The 21,852-nt window shown below is 40.1% G+C and overlaps 1 protein-coding gene across 2 annotated transcripts; it reads left to right on the forward strand.

Annotated features, from left to right (window-relative positions):
- The first annotated feature begins 1,064 nt into the window (after positions 1-1,064).
- Positions 1,065-20,691, forward strand: tradd (tnfrsf1a-associated via death domain). 2 transcript variants are annotated; one of them, XM_047362623.1, is made up of 6 exons: positions 1,086-1,166; positions 2,261-2,325; positions 14,860-15,013; positions 15,115-15,395; positions 15,550-15,697; positions 19,931-20,691. In XM_047362623.1, exons 2-6 carry the CDS (start codon positions 2,320-2,322, stop codon positions 20,227-20,229), a joined length of 888 nt encoding a protein of 295 aa, XP_047218579.1. In that variant the 5' UTR covers positions 1,086-1,166; positions 2,261-2,319; the 3' UTR covers positions 20,230-20,691. The 2 variants fall into 2 exon arrangements, with proteins under 2 accessions (XP_047218578.1, XP_047218579.1); XM_047362622.1 differs by lacking the exon at positions 2,261-2,325 and having other exon boundaries at positions 1,065-1,166.
- The last annotated feature ends 1,161 nt before the right edge of the window (positions 20,692-21,852 follow it).

Raw genomic sequence — 21,852 nt, forward strand, 5'->3', positions numbered from 1 at the left:
AAAGATCTAGAAGAAGGTGCTTTGTCAGATAATACCAAAATAAGTCTTTTGGTCAAACTACAACACCATGTGTGTGGTGGAACCTAACTGCAGATCAACCTGAACAAACTATCCCTATAGGGAAACAAGGTGGCGGCACCATCGTGTTGCAGGGAGCCTTTCTTTCAACAGGTTATCGAAGCTGGTCAGTTGATGGGTAGATGAATGTTGCTAAACACAGCTCAATACTAGACAAAAACCTGTTGGAGGCTTGGAAGGACTAGAGGTTCATCTCCTTCCAGGACAGTGATTCTAAACATGCAGCCAGAGCTACAACAATCAGATCAAGGCTTATGTGTGGGTCATAATTGTCCATTCAGAGTCCAAATTACACATGCTTTCCTTCCAATCTGATTGAGCTTGATAATTTTGCAATGAAATGGGGGCAAAAATAGTAAAGTATTGACACTGAATTGGCACTGTAGAAAATTGTTATTATCCTCTTTATTGAGCCAATGATTCTACCTTTGCTTTAGTAGTTGGTTAAATGTACAGAAGTGCCTTTATGCTGTTTATTTTGGTAACATTTCAAAATGAAAGCCATTAAGCAACCACATCCTAACTTAACCTGACAGAATAATGTTGCAAAATATTCAACACTAACAAATGTAGGGCCACTGATAAAGAGCATCTAATAAAACATCTTAACAGATTGTTTATCTTGATGAAAGTGTATTTATGCATATCAGGAAATAAAGAAAACAGACTGCAGTTATTTTTCTGGGCCAAAAAATCAGGCAGACAGGATGTAAGTGAAAGTTACAATAAAGCAGCATTTTAACAGACAGTGTTATTATGACACTAAACGTGACCAAACTAACAACTTCAACTCTTTCGTGTTGTGTTAGGCTCTTATTTAAAATATTCTGTTTTAGTCTTTAATGATCATTTTAGCCTAAATGCTAACTGATAAGTTACTGGATGTCTTGTTCTACAGTAAGTGGATGGGAACCTCCTTCTTCCTGTAAGGCACCGTGTTGTCTTAAACACCGTGCCAAGTTTAACCAATCACAGACAGCCTTGCATCCGCTCAGCCAATGGGAGGCCAGGAAGTCAGTTCTATGTCAAAAAGTAATTTGTCAGGAGGAAGCACTGCCGAACAACATAAAAGTTTTTTTTTCTGTGAGGTAAGTTTGTCCCCACAATAAGTTTTACCTCACGGTGAATCAGAGGAAGAGTTAGAAACTCTGCCAGTCTGTTTCCGTGTGTTTAAGCTGCTCAGTAATCATTTAAAACGGTGAGAAAATGGTTTTTACTGTTGCTGTACGTGAGGTTTACGACTAGCATCTCAACCACAGCGACGTCAAAACAACGTTTTAGAAACGCAAAACACATGGTTTCTGTCTTGGTCTGCACACAATTAACCACAGGGCTCAATTACTGATAAATAGACTTTATTACAGGTAATTTTTATTGTAACCTAAAATCACATGTAGCTGTGGGTCAGCTTGTGTAGCATTCACTGTTAAATTCCTACAGAAACCTGTTGGTTAATGTAGTATATTAACTATACATTTACAAGTGATTTTGCCAAAGCAGCTTATAAAAAACAGTGCGGCCAACACGTGTAAAAACAGTATGTATGTTCAATGATAAACAACAAAAGGTATGAAGATATCAGTTAACATAATAGCGCAATCATTAATATTATTAACATTTGTAGATATTAAATGTAACTTACAGGTTAATAAACTGTGAATACTGTAATACAATACTTTGCAAAAGCGGGAATACCTCTTAACCACAAACGTGAATGCTTTTTGTTGTGACCTGATGTGACTGAAAAACATGATTGCATGATTCTGAAATGGAAGAAAAACGATCCATCATTTTTAACATTTTTTTTTTTTTTTTTAGAAATTACAACATTGTAATGTCCTTTGAGGCTGGATAAGCTGAAAGGCTGCTGGGTAGTATTGAGCCAAGAAAAACACATGGACATTGTCTTCTTAGTGGTGTGTTAAAAGAATGGGTTGCTCATGTTAGTAGCTCTGTTCAGTCTGAGCTAACATTATGCTTTAGGTTTTGCAGTTCTTAATTGCTAAAGTTGACACCATGGAAAGAACGTTGTACCAGTGGCATATATTGGGAAAGCATTTCCTGGTGTGGGTTTGTCAACAAAAATAAAGAGTCATGTGACTGGAACCTGGTGTCATTGTGATCCTGTTACCTGCTAGCTAGATGCTATAATATAAAAGGTGTGGTGTGTGTTTGTTTTCAGCCGCCCTGAGTCACTATTTGGTGGAACCACCTTTCACTGCAGTTACATCTGCAAGTCTTATGTCGGTAAGTCTCTTTCTGCTTTGCACATCTACAGACTGGCATTTGAGAGTGTCTGTGAACATCAATCTACAAGTCTTGGATATGGGTCTGGACTTTGACTGAGCCATTTCCAGACATGCATGTTTTAATCTGACCCATTCCTTTGAGGATCTGATTGTATGTTCAGGGTTGTTGTGCTCCTGGAAGGTGAACCTACTCCTCTTTCCCAGCCTCTAACAGGGGATTTTCCTGTATTTTTCTCCATATTCCCATCAGCTCTGACTCCCTTTATTATCACTGCTGAGAAAAGCATCCCCGCAGCATCTGTTTAGGTTGATGTGCAGTGTTAGCTTCCACCACACAGGGTTTTGAATGATAGCCAGAAAGTTTGATTTTGATCTCAACTGATCAGAGCACCTTCCTCCACATCTTTGCTATGCCAACTACAGGTCCTTCTCAAAATATTAGCATATTGTGATAAAGTTCATTATTTTCCATAATGTCATGATGAAAATTTAACATTCATATATTTTAGATTCATTGCACACTAACTGAAATATTTCAGGTCTTTTATTGTCTTAATACGGATGATTTTGGCATACAGCTCATGAAAACCCAAAATTCCTATCTCACAAAATTAGCATATTTCATCCAACCAATAAAAGAAAAGTGTTTTTAATACAAAAAACGTCAACCTTCAAATAATTAAGTACAGTTATGCACTCAATACTTGGTCGGGAATCCTTTTGCAGAAATGACTGCTTCAATGCGGCGTGGCATGGAGGCAATCAGCCTGTGGCACTGCTGAGGTCTTATGGAGGCCCAGGATGCTTCGATAGCGGCCTTTAGCTCATCCAGAGTGTTGGGTCTTGAGTCTCTCAACGTTCTCTTCACAATATCCCACAGATTCTCTATGGGGTTCAGGTCAGGAGAGTTGGCAGGCCAATTGAGCACAGTGATACCATGGTCAGTAAACCATTTACCAGTGGTTTTGGCATTGTGAGCAGGTGCCAGGTCATGCTGAAAAATGAAATCTTCATCTCCATAAAGCTTTTCAGCAGATGGAAGCATGAAGTGCTCCAAAATCTCCTGATAGCTAGCTGCATTGACCCTGCCCTTGATAAAACACAGTGGACCAACACCAGCAGCTGACACGGCACCCCAGACCATCACTGACTGTGGGTACTTGACACTGGACTTCTGGCATTTTGGCATTTCCTTCTCCCCAGTCTTCCTCCAGACTCTGGCACCTTGATTTCCGAATGACATGCAGAATTTGCTTTCATCTTAAAAAAGTACTTTGGACCACTGAGCAACAGTCCAGTGCTGCTTCTCTGTAGCCCAGGTCAGGCGCTTCTGCTGCTGTTTCTGGTTCAAAAGTGGCTTGACCTGGGGAATGCGGCACCTGTAGCCCATTTCCTGCACACGCCTGTGCACGGTGGTTCTGGATGTTTCTACTCCAGACTCAGTCCACTGCTTCCGCAGGTCCCCCAAGGTCTGGAATCGGCCCTTCTCCACAATCTTCCTCAGGGTCCGGTCACCTCTTCTCGTTGTGCAGCGTTTTCTGCCACACTTTTTCCTTCCCACAGACTTCCCACTGAGGTGCCTTGATACAGCACTCTGGGAACAGCCTATTCGTTCAGAAATTTCTTTCTGTGTCTTACCCTCTTGCTTGAGGGTGTCAATAGTGGCCTTCTGGACAGCAGTCAGGTCGGCAGTCTTACCCATGATTGGGGTTTTGAGTGATGAACCAGGCTGGGAGTTTTAAAGGCCTCAGGAATCTTTTGCAGGTGTTTAGAGTTAACTCGTTGATTCAGATGATTAGGTTCATAGCTCGTTTAGAGACCCTTTTATTGATATGCTAATTTTGTGAGATAGGAATTTTGGGTTTTCATGAGCTGTATGCCAAAATCATCCGTATTAAGACAATAAAAGACCTGAAATATTTCAGTTAGTGTGCAATGAATCTAAAATATATCAATGTTAAATTTTCATCATGACATTATGGAAAATAATTAACTTTATCACAATATGCTAATATTTTGAGAAGGACCTGTACATGGGTTGTGTGAAACTGAATCTGGGACTTCTTATGGCTTTCTTCTTTCCACTCTTCCATAAAGGTCAGATTTGTGTCACAGGTGACTAATAGTTGTGCTGTTCTCTCACTTGGGCTTAGATGATGGATTGACTGGTGCTTTGTGAGATGTTAAAATCCTGGGATAAGGGCTGCACAATATATTACAAATTTCCCATTATTTCAGTGTTACAGTACACAGTATCTGTATAGGAAAGAACTGCATGAACTGCATTATTAGCTAAAATACCAGCTCTCTATGCCAGTTATACATGTGGTGATGTTAGTTGGTTAATGCAGCAGAAATTGTTTAAGGAAATCATCAGGTTGTTCTGGTAAAGTCAATTAGCAAAATCTACAAGTTTTTTTCTTTGCCAAAATAGCAGATGTAGCCAGATGCAGCATTTTCAATAAAATATTGTAGCTGAGATAGAAATAATGGATTTAATTAGTTACCAGTAGCTGGACAGATGACTTCCTGTATGCTGTCTAGGTTTGTAACTAACCCAAAGCAGAAAAACACAAACACTGTTAGGTTAGATATTTTTTATTTATCCAAAGTATATTGCACAATTTGCTAACATTATTGCATGTTGCATGTTTTCTTGTTTTACAAGCTAACCCTGCTTTTTCACAACTTTCTCCCTGACCTGTCGGCTCTGTTCCTTCATGATGCTGTTTGCTTACTAATGTTCACTAACAAACCTCTAAGGCCTTCATTGAATAGCTAGATTTATGCTGAGGTTCAAATAGACACAGCGGGATTTAGGTGACTTCTGAAGGCAGTTGGTTACCACTGGCATTTATTTACCGTGGTGCTGCACGGTGGTAACACTGTTGCCTTGCAGCAAAAAGGTTTTGGTTTTGAATCCCGGCCTGCGGTCTTTCTGCATGGACTTTGCATGTTTTCCCCATGCATGCGGGTGTTCTCACCTACCACAGTTCAAAACCAGGACTGTTGGTTAATTGGTCTCTATAACTTGTCCTTAGGTGTGAGTGTGTGCATGGTTGTTTGCTCAGTGTGTCTCTGTCTTGACACCCTAGATTGAGTAAACCCTGACTGGTGACCTGTCCAGGGAGTATCCTACCTCTCGCCCAATGACTACTGCTTCACAATTATTCACTACTTTGTGTATCAACCAAAATCTCAATTAAATGCAATGAAGTTTGTGGTTTTTTTCAATACAAAATTCACACATGTTAAATAGCTAGGAATACTTTTGTACTTTTAAGGTGAAATGTTACACAGAAGTTACCTATCATACAGTAAGACGGTGTTACTCACTGACTTAAACATCTTCAGCTTTTCAATAGTATTTTTATTGGGCCTGCTGGCATCTGTGGCACCGATTCTGCTGCCTCTTAATGGACCTCAGAAAACTAACTGGCTTTGGCTGCCAGATACTTGTGCACACGTTAAAAGATTTTATCTTGATCCGGTTCCCTGTTTTAACATGCCTCATATTTATGTAGATTCCAATTAAACACTTTTATTCAACCAGTTCAAGAGGAATTAACCAAACATTAATCTTTGCAGTCTGATATCGTGAATGATATTAAACGTGACACAAGTATTGAGAAGGGAACAAACCAACAAAATGCAACAAGACAGTAGATACTAGTCTAACAGAAACAAATAAAAGTTACATTTTATTAAAAGTATAGAAAATGCATCATCATCCATGCAGTCCCGCTCGGTATTATCCCAGCATGACAGTTTTGATTTTGATGCTTTAATTTTCTTTATTTGTTTTTTTTACATGTTTGTACTGGCAGCTATTTTTTTTGACCTTTTGTGGTCTAGGGCAGGGTCTCCAACTCCAGTCCTCAGGAGCTACTGTCCTGCAGCTTTTAGATGCATCCCTATGCTGAATTTGATGGAGATACTCATGAAATAATTTAATCATTTGATTTAGCTGTGTTGGAGCAGGGGCATATCTAAAAGCGGCAGGGTAGTAGCTCTCGATGACTACAGTTGGAGACCCCTGATCTAGGGGAATCATAGTTTTGTACCCCCTCTGTTTTGTAGATTGATAATAACGCTTGGCTATTATAAGTTCTGCAATAACAGGATGGAAAACACCTAGTCTAGCTAGATTTTGTTAGTTTAACATAACATTAGGTAAAAGATGAGATGCTGGGCACACTCGTATCCAGAAACCCTGAAGTGAAAACTGAAGAGTGCATTAATTATTAATTAGATACATCACTTGTCTACCTTCTTGACTTCCTGGCTTGTGCCACTGGGATATTTACTTTAATGGGAAGGTTCATTTAAAGGGGCAGATGACTGACGGCAGAATGAGCTTCAAGTACTTTCAGTTGTAGAACTGGTCAACTTTAAGGCTCTCTGAAATAATGTCAGACTATTCCATGTTTAAAATATGACAGAGGTAAAGTGTGTTTTTATGGGTTATATGTATTTATACACACACACACATACATATATATATATATATATATAAATATATTTGCTATTTAATGTTAATATCACTCCTTACATAAACAAAGCTTTCATTAGTATAATAATATCAGTCTTCTCCTACATTTCAGGACAAAATCTCAGATTTAAAAATGGCTGATTGCTATTTTTTGGATGTTGTCTACAATGTGTGCAAACCCAAATTAATCTGTGATTGTATAACCTCCTCCCGTCTGCTGCATAAGCAAAGACGAGATGTTACAAAAAGACTAAAACTACAACAGTGCAAACAGCTTCGTTTTAATCCTACAAAAATTATTTGTATAATAGTGTGTATATACAGGGGTTGGACAATGAAACTGAAACACCTGTCATTTTAGTGTGGGAGGTTTCATGGCTAAATTGGAGCAGCCTGGTAACCAGTCTTCATTGATTGCACATTGCACCAGTAAGAGCAGAGTGTGAAGGTTCAATTAGCAGGGTAAGAGCACAGTTTTGCTCAAAATATTGAAATGCACACAACATTATGGGTGACATACCAGAGTTCAAAAGAGGACAAATTGTTGGTGCACGTCTTGCTGGCGCATCTGTGACCAAGACAGTAAGTCTTTGTGATGTATCAAGAGCCACGGTATCCAGGGTAATGTCAGCATACCACCAAGAAGGACGAACCACATCCAACAGGATTAACTGTGGACGCAAGAGGAAGCTGTCTGAAAGGGATGTTCAGGTGCTAACCCGAATTGTATCCAAAAAACATAAAACCACGGCTGCCCAAATCACGGCAGAATTAAATGTGCACCTCAACTCTCCTGTTTCCACCAGAACTGTCCGTCAGGAGCTCCACAGGGTCAATATACACGGCCGGGCTGCTATAGCCAAACCTTTGGTCACTCATGCCAATGCCAAACGTTGGTTTCAATGGTGCAAGGAGCGCAATTCTTGGGCTGTGGACAATGCGAAACATGTATTGTTCTCTGATGAGTCCACCTTTACTGTTTTCCCCACATCCGGGAGAGTTACGGTGTGGAGAAGCCCCAAAGAAGCGTACCACCCAGACTGTTGCATGCCCAGAGTGAAGCATGGGGGTGGATCAGTGATGGTTTGGGCTGCCATATCATGGCATTCCCTTGGCCCAATACTTGTGCTAGATGGGCGCGTCACTGCCAAGGACTACCGAACCATTCTTGAGGACCATGTGCATCCAATGGTTCAAACATTGTATCCTGATGGCGGTGCCGTGTATCAGGATGACAATGCACCAATACACATAGCAAGACTGGTGAAAGATTGGTTTGATGAACATGAAAGTGAAGTTGAACATCTCCCATGGCCTGCACAGTCACCAGATCTAAATATTATTGAGCCACTTTGGGGTGTTTTGGAGGAGCGAGTCAGGAAACGTTTCCTCCACCAGTATCACGTAGTGACCTGGCCACTATCCTGCAAGAAGAATGGCTTAAAATCCCTCTGACCACTGTACAGGACTTGTATATGTCATTCCCAAGACGAATTGACGCTGTATTGGCCACAAAAGGAGGCCCTACACCATACTAATAAATTATTGTGGTCTAAAACCAGGTGTTTCAGTTTCATTGTCCAACCCCTGTATATATATACTGAACAAAAAACTGTGAAACAACTGAAAATATGTCTTATATTCTAGGTTCTTCAAAGTAGCCACCTTTTGCTTTGATTACTGCTCTGCACACTCTTGGCATTCTGTTGAGGAGCTTCAAGAGGTAGTCACCTGAAATGGTTTTCCAACAGTCTTGAAGGAGTTCCCAGAGATGCTTAGCACTTGTTGGCCCTTTTGCCTTCACTCTGTGGTCCAGCTCACCCCAAACCATCTCGATTGGGTTCAGGTCCAGTGACTATGGAGGCCAGGTCATCTGGCGCAGCACCCCATCACTCTCCTTCTTGGTCAAATAGCCCTTACACAGCCTGGAGGTGTGTTTGGGGTCATTGTCCTGTTGAAAAATAAATGATGGTCCAACTAAACGCAAACCAGATGGAATAGCATGCCGCTGTAAGATGCTGTGGTAGCCATGCTGGTTCAGTATGCCTCCAATTTTGAATAAATCTCCAACATTGTCACCAGCAAAGCACCCCCACACCATCACACCTCCTCCTCCATGCTTTACGGTGGGAACCAGGCATGTAGAGTCCATCCGTTCACTTCTTCTGCGCCGCACAAAGACACGGTGGTTGGAACCAAAGATCTCAAACTTGGACTCATCAGACCAAAGCACAGATTTTCACTGGTCTAATGTCCATTCCTTGTGTTCTTTAGCCCAAACAAGTCTCTTCTGCTTGTTGCCTGTCCTCAGCAGTGGTTTCCTAGCAGCTATTTTACCATGAAGGCCTGATTCACACAGTCTCCTCTTAACAGTTGTTCTAGAGATGTGTCTGCTGCTAGAACTCTGTGTGGCATTGACCTGTTCTCTAATCTGAGCTGCTGTTAACCTGCGATTTCTGAGGCTGGTGACTTGGATGAACTTATCGTCCGCAGCAGAGGTGACTCTTGGTCTTCCTTTCCTGGGGCGGTCCTCATGTGAGCCAGTTTCTTTGTAGCGCTTGATGGTTTTTGCGACTGCACTTGGGGACACTTTCAAAGTTTTCCTAATTGTTCGGACTGACTGACCTTCATTTCTTAAAGTAATAATGGCCACTCGTTTTTCTTCACTTAGCTGCTTTTTTCCTGCCATAATACAAATTCTAACAGTCTATTCAGTAGGACTATCAGCTGTGTACTGTATCCACCTCCTGCACAACACAACTGATGGTCCCAACCCCATTTATAAGGCTTGAAATCCCACTTATTAAACCTGACAGGGCACACCTGTGAAGTGAAAACCATTTTAGGTGACTACCTCTTGAAGGTCATCAACAGAATACCAAGAGTGTTCGGAGCAGTAATCAAAGCAAAAGGTGGCTACTTTGAAGAACCTAGAATATAAGACATATTTTCAGTTGTTTCACAGTTTTTTGTTCAGTATATAATTCCACATGTGTTAATTCATAGTTTTGATGCCTTCAGTGTGAAGCTACAATATTCATAGTCATGAAAATAAAGAAAACTCTTTGAATGAGAAGGTGTATCCAAACTTTTGGTCTGTACTGTATATATATATATATATACACACACTATTATACAAATAATTTTTGTAGGATTAAATCGAAGCTGTTTGCACTGTTGTAGTTTTAGTCTTATGCAGCAGACGGGAGGAGGTTATACAATCACAGATTAATTTGGGTTTGCACACATTGTAGACAACATCCAATAAATAGCAATCAGCCATTTTTAAATCTGAGATTTTGTCCTGAAATGTAGGAGAAGACTGATATTATTAAACTAATGAAAGCTTTGTTTATGTAAGGAGTGATATTAACATTAAATAGTAAACACCTGTATTTAGCTGCCATATCATGACAAAATGCCCACTTTGAAAAAAGCTCTCCATTAATTACTGAAACAATAGACTTGGGTTGTGTGTGAGGAGCAGTGATCGTTGCTGCTGGGGGTTTCCTCTGCTGTCTCAGGAAGCTTTAGGAGTGATTACGGTTCTCTGAATGCCACCTGCTAAGTTAGTGCACTAAGCACTGTGTGCTCCACGCAGCACCTGGAGGTGCACCTCCAAACTCTACCTCAACACAAGTAAAACAACAACACTAATGGAAAGGTGCACACTGGCAGGTGTCCAGCCAGTCTCCAGGGGCTCAGTACACTTCTGCATATAAAGAGAGAGAGAGCTTGGTTAGACAATGCCCTGCAGATGGTCTAATTAACCTCACCTGGCACGAACCCACCCCCCCCCCCCACCCCCCAACCACCACCACCACCACCACCACCTCCACCTTGCAGCAGAGCAAAAACCACACCCATCCCCTGTGCTGTGGTGTCATTGTTTGGCTTTTGCCTGCTGTGTGACACGTTGCCCGCGCAGTGTGATTCATTACCATTCAGGGTGAATACATGTTTTAAGGAGCAGGTTAGTTCCAGTTAGGTTGTCTATAGTTTGACTTTAACTTCTCATTTTACAACAAATAACAAGACGTGTCACAGAAATAAGGCTTCTATCTGTTAGGATTTTATTTTATAAGGGTGTCTGGTGTTTGCTGACGTGTTTTGATGAGCATGATATGTCTGATTTGTCTGAGCTTTGCTAACAGAGTTTTACCCCTTGAGTTTTTATTTATTTATTTTTTTACATTTTTCATGTCAAAACCTCAAACATCAATGTATTTTATTGGGATTTGTTTGTGATAGACCAAGACAAAATAGCACATAATTGAGAAGAAAAAGGAAAAGAAAACATGGTTTTCTATACTTTTTACAAAATTGTGGGTTTTTCTCCACTTGCTTTGCACTTTTAAGACACTGATATTCAGTCAACCAGATTGGATGAAGTATTGATTTTAAATTTATGCCACAGATTTTCAGTAGATATTGATCTGGGCTATGATCAGCTGTCACAGCTGGAGAAAAAAAAGCTTCAAACAAAATTCAAAATTAGAGGCAAATATTTAGCACATTTTTAAACCTTTTTTTGAGAATGACATCTCCTGTTTTTGAGCTTCTACTCCAAAATAGTTAAAGTAACAAGAGGGGATTAGATAATAATAAACAAAGTAGTGCAAGTTTGAAGTGACACTGTTTAAAAAAAAAACCCCCTTCAGTCAGGTTCAGATATTTGTAGCTGAAAGGCGTGGATGTTGCCAGATGTATCAGTTGCTACACGTGTGACTTCATTTCCGATGCCTAGCTCTGTTATGAGGGATGCTTACATTGGAAACGTGTCTCTGGCAGCAGCCCAACCTCTAGGAAACCTGAGGTCATTCTTGCTCTCTTCCGTAGCAACGCCAGGTGACATGCAGGTCGACATCGGTGCTAATTGAAGTCAGCGTGTCTGCAGTTTCAGCTGCTGCCTTCAACAACTGTCCATTTATTCTTTTCTTTGTGTCTCTTTGCGTTATAATGTGGGAAATAAAAATACAGCTTAGTGTTTTATTTTTTTTTAAAGCCAGACCTCTGCAGAGTATTTGAACACATACATGTATAGCTGTTGGCACAACATGCAGGGAGGGACCCAGTTTCCTCTTCAAACTTCGCTCTGATACATGGCTGTGTCCTTCACCTCTGTGGAAAGCTCTTGTTTCAATGTTGCAAACACAAACAAGCTAAGCACAGTGTAGTATGCAGGCTTATGCAGTCTAACTAATCAGCTAAAAATCAGCCTATTCACGATTTAACCCAACTACTGTTTTATTCCCTTCCTAATGTAAGGACTATTTATTTCCCTTAATTTTATTTCATAACACGAGTTTTCAGTCTTTCAGTCCATCTCACTGAAGACAGTTATTAAAGACAAACCCCACAGGGTAAGCCTGATTGCTAATTTGTGAAAGTTTTCCCAAATTAGAATCACATTTTTTTTGCCGCTGGAACGCAGGATGATCTGTCCAGGGAATCCTAGAGGTAACCTTTTGGCAGCAAAAGATAAGCGATACGTTTTAAGCTCCCAGCGGTCGTGTAATCCTCATACAGCTCATGCAGCTGGTGAACTAATCTCACAGTTTACTTTCAGGGTAGATAGGATCACATAAAACTGCACACTGGCTAAGTTTTTAGACATTCTCCCAGATCTAGCCGCCAAGCATGAAGTATATTAGTGAAATATGAGGAAATGCTTTATAATCCAGCTGGTTCAGACTGACAGCGCAGAGAGAGAGTGAGTGTCTGCAGGCTCCGCTAGTTCATCCAGGACAGGAGTTAGAGGTTAGACTGGGGGAGGGGAGCAATGAGATTATGAATATTTTTATGTAATGATGGTTTTCAAAGGATGCGCGGGTAAACAAAAAAGTTAACATGGACTGGGTTCACATCTGTTGAGTCCTATGAGAGCAGTGGCAGTTATTTATGTGTGGTTATTTGATGCATTTCCTCATCTTCAGAGAGAAACAATTAAATGGGTATTCATTTAATTTTGATCATTATGCAGCTCTGAATCCCATCTTAAAATGTTGCTGCTGTTGATTGATGAATTAAAGGAATAAAATATCATTAACACTTGTAATGCACCAGTAAATCGGGGCATTTTCTAGTGATTATGTCATCAAATTTTAGCCTCTAGTTCAATAAATATATCAGCACCTAAAATCTCACTTTTTTCAGTCTGCAAATGCATCAACATGCTTTTTGATTAAAACATGCTTTGATGCATAAACTAGGAAAATCTTTTAATTCCTTTGTTTTATACGACTTTAATGGGATTACTACCTGTAGCAAAGAACCTGCAAAACATTTTTTTTATCTTCTATGGCCAATGTTTGTTTCATAAAATTTTTGAATTAACAAATACAAATACAAAGATACTTTATTGATCCCCGAGGGGAAATTAGAATTCCAGTACAAACCAAAGAGTTTGTAAATGTTAAAGGCCAAGGAAACAAAATCTCATTGGTCCAACAATGGCATTGGCAGCTAAAACCCAAAAGAAACATCAGAAATTGATTTTAGCTAGTAGAAATGCACCCATGTGAAAATTTGGGCCAATATCAATATCCAATACTAGTGTTGTTATGGTGATAACCGATATTTACCGATATTAATTTATATATATTTCCCTTCAGCTAAACACTCCACAAACCTGCGCTGCATTACTGTCACATGACCAAAGAAATACCACTTGGCTAACCCCCTCCTGAAACAACAACGTGGAAATAAACGTCGATAATAATATCGGCCCAGTTTTACTTATCCGAATGATACCCATGTTACAAAATCACTAACATTGGCCGAGATCTAGAGCCTGAAACGTATGCTGTTTCTGTGTTACGATAGCTCTGCTAGTTTGGATGGAAAGCACATGTAAACCTTATTTTTCCAAGTCTTCCCAAAGATTCCTCAGGTGGATTTATAGTCATATTAAATACATTTGAATATGTGTTCCAATGACAATTTTTTTTGGCAGATTTAGATTATTTTTTGGAAAATAATATTCTTTCACCATGTATAAAACATACCTTTTGAAAAGCCCACATTTCCTAATTAAAAAAGTTTGATGTAATATTCAAATCTTAAATATTTTTGTTTTTTATTGGCTGGAAGCAGAAGATCATCATAATTAACAGAAATAAAGGCTTGAAATCATCAGTCTATGTGAAATTGAACAATATAATATGTTTCACTTAGTGACGAAGTTACTAAAATAAATGAACTTTTCAACAATATTCTGATTTATTGAATGGATCTGTTTGTCTGGACTTTGACAGAGTCATTCTAACACATGACCATGCTTTGATCTAAACCATCCCATTGTAGCTCTGGCTGTATATTTAGGGTTGTTGTCCTGCTGGAAGGTTGAACTTCTATCTGAAGTCTTTTGCGGCTTCTAATTGCTTTTGTGTCAGTTATGCCCTGGATTTAGCTCTTTCCATCTTCCAATGAACTCTGACCAGTTTCCCTGTCCCAGTTAAAGAAAAGCTTCTGATGCATGATGCTGCCATCGATATTTCTCACCATAGAGATGTTTTTTTTCACTGTAATGTGCAGTGTTAGGTTTGCCCAACACATAAGCTTATAATAAAAAAAAAGTTGGACTTTGGTCTCATCTGACCAAGGCACCTTTACACGTTTGCTGTATCTCCTCTGGCTTGTAGCAAACTGCAAGCAGGACTTCTTTTGACTTTCTTCTTACCGCTCTTCTATAAAGGCAAGATTTGTGGAGTACACAACAAATGTTTTTTTTTTTTTTTTTGTGGCAACAGATTCTCCTACCTGAGCTGTGAATCTCTGCTGCTCCTCCAGAGTTACTGTAGGCCTCTCGGCTACTTCTCTGATTAATGCTCTACTTAAAAAGTCTGTCAGTGTTGGTGGACGGTCACTTTAATCTGTAGATATTTTGAAAACCATTTTTATTTCAGAGTTAGGAATACCTTAACACAGGACTGTACATATTTTGTGAACATCCTAATTTTAGACAATTATTGCCAGAGCTTTATCAGTTAATTTGTTTCCTGCAGTCTGCCTCTGAAAGTATAATGGTATTGTGTTCAGAAAATGGCGGACAAGACTGTGGATGAGGGTGTGTGGACGGGATGTGCAGTCATGTTTCTGCAGTCACTCTTTCCTGGTGTGGACCTCCTCGCTCTCTACAAAGACCAGCAGGGAAAGTTCATCATTTTCAAAGTCATCAAGCTGACTCTTAGAGGTAAACTAATCAGCTCAGATCCACCAGGGATGACTGGTGCACAAACGGAGGAAAGCCTTTCCAGGCTGCCACATGAATTAATCAGTGTTTTCCACGGCCAGATTCTGCAGGAGGTCTGGGTGGCTACGAGATCCTAAAGGTCCATGATGCTGAGCCCTTCCTGGGGGTGGAGGTGAAATTCGTGGATGTGGCAGCATGTCAGCAGTTCCTGGAGAGCTACAGCTCCGGAGCAGTGCGACAGTCCCTTTCCCAACATGCCTGCCGGCTTCTCGCCGTTCCTCAAGACTTCACTGTGGAAACCCAGTTAAAGGCTGGGCCTCAGAATCTGGATCTGTGTCTGGACCAGCTGACGGTCTGTCTACAGCACATCCACCTTTCACAGGTATACTGATTCTCTGTTTAACCTTTTAGAAACAGATAAACACTAAGTGCTATTTTATTCATTTCAGTTATTCAAACAAGTTCTTTGTAAAAAAAAAAAACTAGAAGTAATCAGTTCTTAAGGTGATTTTAAGTGATTTGTTGATTTTTGTAAGCCGGAGCGCCTGCGTGATGACGAGATTGATCATCTGGAGCAGCAGCTGCAGAGCCAGGCCCTGGGTCCTGCCCCACAGCCCCCCACAGTCACACAGGAAGAGTCTGCCATTCCCAGCAACTGCTTCAAGTTTCAGAATAGAGTGTTCGGTGAGTAAAGGCAATAGTTTCAGGTCTCCTACTCTGCCTACTAGTCTGGATCACTATAGAGTGTGATTTAAGACATTTTACAAGTCAAGTTTACAGGTTTTACAAGGATCCAATAAGTGGTTTGTCTATCCATACATCTGTCCATCCACTTCCTTACTTTCTGTTTTTTGTTTCTTATTGAAAGTTTTACTGCTGTGGAAATACCTGCAATAAAGTCATAGTCAGGTTTTGCAGTATTACTTTATTATTACCTAAAATGAATTGAGAACTCAGAAAATCAGGAAATCTGGATAAGTAAGCATTGGGTTGTTAAATAAGACATGACTTTCCATTTGAAATAAAATCTCATTAACTTGCTTTCTTGTTGAATTTCTTAATGGATATGGTTGAATTTATTTGATAAGGTAAAAATAGGCCTCTGGTGATTGCTAAAAAACAAAACAGAACATACGTTTCATTATTATTAAGGCCCAGTGACTCACAGATAGTGGCAAGTTCACCTCCACCTTCTCTCAGCTCAGGCACGGTTCTTTAAGGTGGTTGTTTTGCTTTTGGCCTGCAGCTACTTGTTTGATTTGTTTTCTCATAACAGTTAATTGCAGCTGCTCTCCTCTGAGCACCAACTACTCTGCTGCAAACAGACTCATTGCCTCTAGCTGATGAGTATACAGGTCCTTCTCAAAATATTAGCATATTGTGATAAAGTTCATTATTTTCCATAATGTAATGATGAAAATTTAACATTCATATATTTTAGATTCATTGCACACTAACTGAAATATTTCAGGTCTTTTATTGTCTTAATACGGATGATTTTGGCATACAGCTCATGAAAACCCAAAATTCCTATCTCACAAAATTAGCATATCATTAAAAGGGTCTCTAAACGAGCTATGAACCTAATCATCTGAATCAACGAGTTAACTCTAAACACCTGCAAAAGATTCCTGAGGCCTTTAAAACTCCCAGCCTGGTTCATTACTCAAAACCCCAATCATGGGTAAGACTGCCGACCTGACTGCTGTCCAGAAGGCCACTATTGACACCCTCAAGCAAGAGGGTAAGACACAGAAAGAAATTTCTGAACGAATAGACTGTTCCCAGAGTGCTGTATCAAGGCACCTCAGTGGAAAGTCTGTGGGAAGGAAAAAGTGTGGCAGAAAACGCTGCACAACGAGAAGAGGTGACCGGACCCTGAGGAAGATTGTGGAGAAGGGCCGATTCCAGACCTTGGGGGACCTGCGGAAGCAGTGGACTGAGTCTGGAGTAGAAACATCCAGAGCCACCGTGCACAAGCGTGTGCAGGAAATGGGCTACAGGTGCCGCATTCCCCAGGTCAAGCCACTTTTGAACCAGAAACAGCGGCAGAAGTGCCTGACCTGGGCTACAGAGAAGCAGCACTGGACTGTTGCTCAGTGGTCCAAAGTACTTTTTTCGGATGAAAGCAAATTCTGCATGTCATTCGGAAATCAAGGTGCCAGAGTCTGGAGGAAGACTGGGGAGAAGGAAATGCCAAAATGCCAGAAGTCCGACCTGGCACCTGCTCACAATGCCAAAACCACTGGTAAATGGTTTACTGACCATGGTATCACTGTGCTCAATTGGCCTGCCAACTCTCCTGACCTGAACCCCATAGAGCATCTGTGGGATATTGTGAAGAGAACGTTGAGAGACTCAAGACCCAACACTCTGGATGAGCTAAAGGCCGCTATCGAAGCATCCTGGGCCTCCATAAGACCTCAGCTGTGCCACAGGCTGATTGCCTCCATGCCACGCCGCATTGAAGCAGTCATTTCTGCAAAAGGATTCCCGACCAAGTATTGAGTGCATAACTGTACATGATTATTTGAAGGTTAACGTTTTTTGTATTAAAAACACTTTTCTTTTATTGGTCGGATGAAATATGCTAATTTTGTGAGATAGGAATTTTGGGTTTTCATGAGCTGTATGCCAAAATCATCCGTATTAAGACAATAAAAGACCTGAAATATTTCAGTTAGTGTGCAATGAATCTAAAATATATGAATGTTAAATTTTCATCATTACATTATGGAAAATAATGAACTTTATCACAATATGCTAATATTTTGAGAAGGACCTGTAGACTAGAGCCATGGCCAAAAGCTTAAGCAGTGACACCAATGCTGTGCCTTGCGCACCTTGTAACTTCAGTTTTTGTGAAGACACGTTGCATTGTTTATAGGTCAGATGGATAGATTTGCAGTGTATTTTTGCCCTATTAGTAATTGATGGGTCAACCTTTTTCCAGTGAATATCAAAACCATGTGTAAAGCTGTCAAAGGGTGCAGCTGAAAGTACACGATCAATCTAGCAAACTGTTTTCTAAAAAGTAGAGCAGGTGTGCTACAAATCATCATCTTCTTATGTTAGCAATGATCACCTCAAAAGAAAAGTGTGTACCCATCATCCCTTTGCAATAAAACAGCCTCACATGCATGAAATTATTATTCAAGATGTTGTAGTCGAACAAACAGTTTTCTGTTGCAAAGAAGAAGCTTCAGAATGTCCAAGAGAGCCCAACAAGCAGCTAGATGAGCACCCAGGGAGGAGGATGTTACAGAATCACGTAGCGTGCTCCTTATGAATAATAATGGCAGCAAAGATGCCGCGTTTGTCCAAGAAAACTATAAAGAACAGAGTGAAAATGAGGAGGAGGAACAAGGATGGACAGCAAAAAGGCTGGTGCAAAGGGATTTTCTCTGATAACTTATACTGATGGTTTGGGAAATCTGGGAAATAATTTATTGGGAGAGCAAAAGATGAGAGCTATCACAATCTATGTGTGGTTGCATCTCATTAATGGAAGTGGGCTTGTTAACAACTTAATACAAGTAAAGAGTAATATGAAAGGTAATATAGGCAACCTTTTACCAAAATCCAGATGCAGTTTGGTGGTGATCTGTGTATTTTCCAGCATGATGGAGCATCGTGTCACATGAACAACCTGATAATGAAGTGACTGAATGATCATTACATTCAAATTTTATACCTGCTGCCAGGTTGCAACGAGAGCATGCAGCAGACTTCAGTAGGACAAAAATAGGTCAACATTATAAATATTAAGTCATTACTTAAGTTAACTATATTTGCTTATAAAAACCTTTTAAACCTGTAATGTGATTTTAAATAATGTACCATTATATTAGAGTGGACTACTTGGAGAACTTTATGCTTGCACTTTCATAAATCTCTCATAAACCTGTACCACAGACAGGAATGTGGACTGATCTGTTTTACACCCAGAGAGTAAATACAGCCACAACCACTACATGCTACACAGCTTGTCTTTAAATGCCTCAAAAAAATATGAATACCCCACGGAAAATGGGAATGTTTTTCAAAATCCGTTACAAATAAAAATTTAAAGTGAGTTCAGTATTTGTATTCAGACCCCTTTTACTCTAATAGCCATTAATTAAATCCAGTACAGCTAATTGCCTACAGATTTTTTGTAATTGCTAAACAGAGTTCAGCTGTGTGTAATTTCATCTATTATAGTATATAATAGAGCCGTAATGTAAAAGTATCAGAGGGCGTAAATAAACAGCATCATAAATACCAAGGAAACCAGACGGCAGGTCAGATATAAGTTGAGAAGTTAAAACACGGTTAAGTTATAAAACAGTATCCCAAACCTTTAACTGTTCATGGAGAACTGTTTCATTCATCCATAAAAGAAGGTATAACAGAACTGCAAACCTATCAAGACATGGCTGTCACCTAACCTCACAGGTTGGTGGTGGCAGCATCATGCTGTGGGGATTCATTCTTCCCCAGGGACAAGGAACCAAAAGACTTGAAATTGGGGTAGAGGTTAAAAAATGTATTAATAAATGCTAAAGTGTTATATTTATGGGTCAAAAACAAACAATCTAGCTTCATAGATCAGTCATCTTGAGTTCCTGTTGTTGGCATTGGTCAACCTCTACAAAAAAGATTAATTAAAATCCTTGTTTTTTGCTCTAATTTGGTTGCTTTGGTCGCATCCTAAAAGCTTAACTTGCTGTTTGTCCCCAAGTAGAGACAGAAAAATGTAGAAACATTTTAATATAATGAAACAGATGCACCCTCTCATGAAATACAAAATTTCATTTGTAAAGTATTCTGGGAAAAGTTTGATGTTTACACGCAGTTTATGTAATAATGCTAAGTAGAATTTACATGAATGTTTTTTCTGTCTCTCTCTTCGTGTTTCATCCGTTGGTGCACCAGAGGACCGAATGCTGACATCAGCGGATGTTCAGAGCTTTTCAAACGGAGTGGGCCGTCAGTGGAAACATGTAGGGAGGGCCCTAGGGAAGAGCTGTCGCGCTCTGAAGGGCCCCGCCATTGACAACCTGGCCTACGAGTACGAGAGAGAAGGGCTGTATGAGCAAGCCTATCAGCTGCTGAGCCGTTTCATCCAGGCGGAGGGGAGGGCGGCCAAGCTGAGCCGACTGGTCAGAGCTCTGGAGGACAGCAAGCTCACCAGCCTGGCTGAAAACATTCTGGACATGCAGCCCAGAGAGTAACTCTGTGTGCAAGTTGTAAAAAAACAAACTGAGGGCCGGGTTCCTCTGCGGGAGTGGAAACGTTCTCCCGCCTGCTTTTACATTCAAAGTAACTGTACCTGTTCCGACACCTGTCTTCCTCATGTTTAAACCAGAACCAAGTGTGTGTGATTGTGAGTGAATTCACAGGTTGTGTGTGTGAATAAGATCAGCTTTTTTTTGTAATCAGTTGTATCATTGTTAGTTTCTTTTGTTTATATGAGGCAAACTGCCAACATTGTTAAAAGAAAATGCAATCAGGAGTTTGTTGCAGTGTATGAACTGTTTTCATCATGAGGCTCTTGTAGTTCTGTGTTCCAAGTCAATTTACATTCAAAACTGTTGGGTCCTGCTTCTAATGACGACACAACTGAAGGGTATTGATTTTATTTTTTTTTTCTATGAAATGGGTTCTTGCAAATTAAATGGTTGTGGAAAAAAGGCTTTCGTTTGTGTTTGATGCATTAGTGTAATTAAAACTGAAAAGACAATTTTGCCTAAATTCCCCCAGGTGTAATTGGGTGTCAATCCTCCCTCCCTGTTTGCCGCCGTCGCTCACTCACACACGTGCACATTGTACAGATGACCATATTAGTGATCGCTGGTGTCGCTGAATGTGTGTGCGCGTGGCCATTTGAATCACACCGTTGGATCTTCATGGCTGAGGTGTCTGTGCGTATATGTGTGGGGGGAGTTTTTATCTCAGTCTGCCCACCGTAGATGAGATGGATGGAAGGGGTCTGTGCAAGGTGAGCTTCATTCAGAGCCACAGCCCCCCCCCCTCCACCCAGCCCTCTTCATACTCTACTTGACTGTCCATCCAGATGTGATGACTGGATTAGAAGCTTTCATCACGCACACTTTTTACAGCTTTATGGTATCGGCACAAACCCCCAAAATGGACATGCAGTTGTATAAGAAGTGATTACAGCAGACATATCTCTCCTTACATTTAGCTTCTCTCAGAACTGGTCAAAGAGATGTCACGCCCATTGGTCATGAAGATTTAACTTCTAAAATATGACAGTGCTGCAAATTTACTTACTTAAGTAATAAATTATAATTAGGATTAAATAAATTTTATGACTAATCCATAATCTCTCTCTCACTCTCTCTATATATATATATTTATATTCATTATATATATAATGAATATAAATATATATATATATATATATATATATATATATATATATTCATTTTGTGACAGAATGTGTTCCTGTTTATTTTGAATTGAAAGTACAATATCACAGAAGACGATTAAAAAAACACAATTTATCCAGCGATGGTCTTCGACACCCTCCATAAGGTTTCAAGCCAAAGGTCACTGCTAAAGAAGAAATTAATGGAAAGTTTGATAGAAAAAGCTGTACAAGCAACAGGAATAACTGCAGCTTTGACAGGATTGTGTTGGTCCACTGGTTTTTCAAGTTCAAAGTCAAGGGAGGTTCCCAACAATATTTTTTACAACACTTCATGCTTCTTTGACAAAGTTTAAGGAGATGTGGATTTCCTGCAGGACTTGGCGCCTTTCAACATTACCAATACCTTTATTAGTGACCATGGTATCTCTGAGCCTGATTGGCCAGCAAACTGATCTGACCT

The sequence above is a fragment of the Girardinichthys multiradiatus genome, chromosome 4, assembly GCF_021462225.1.
Source record: "Girardinichthys multiradiatus isolate DD_20200921_A chromosome 4, DD_fGirMul_XY1, whole genome shotgun sequence".
Classification (NCBI taxonomy): domain Eukaryota; kingdom Metazoa; phylum Chordata; class Actinopteri; order Cyprinodontiformes; family Goodeidae; genus Girardinichthys; species Girardinichthys multiradiatus.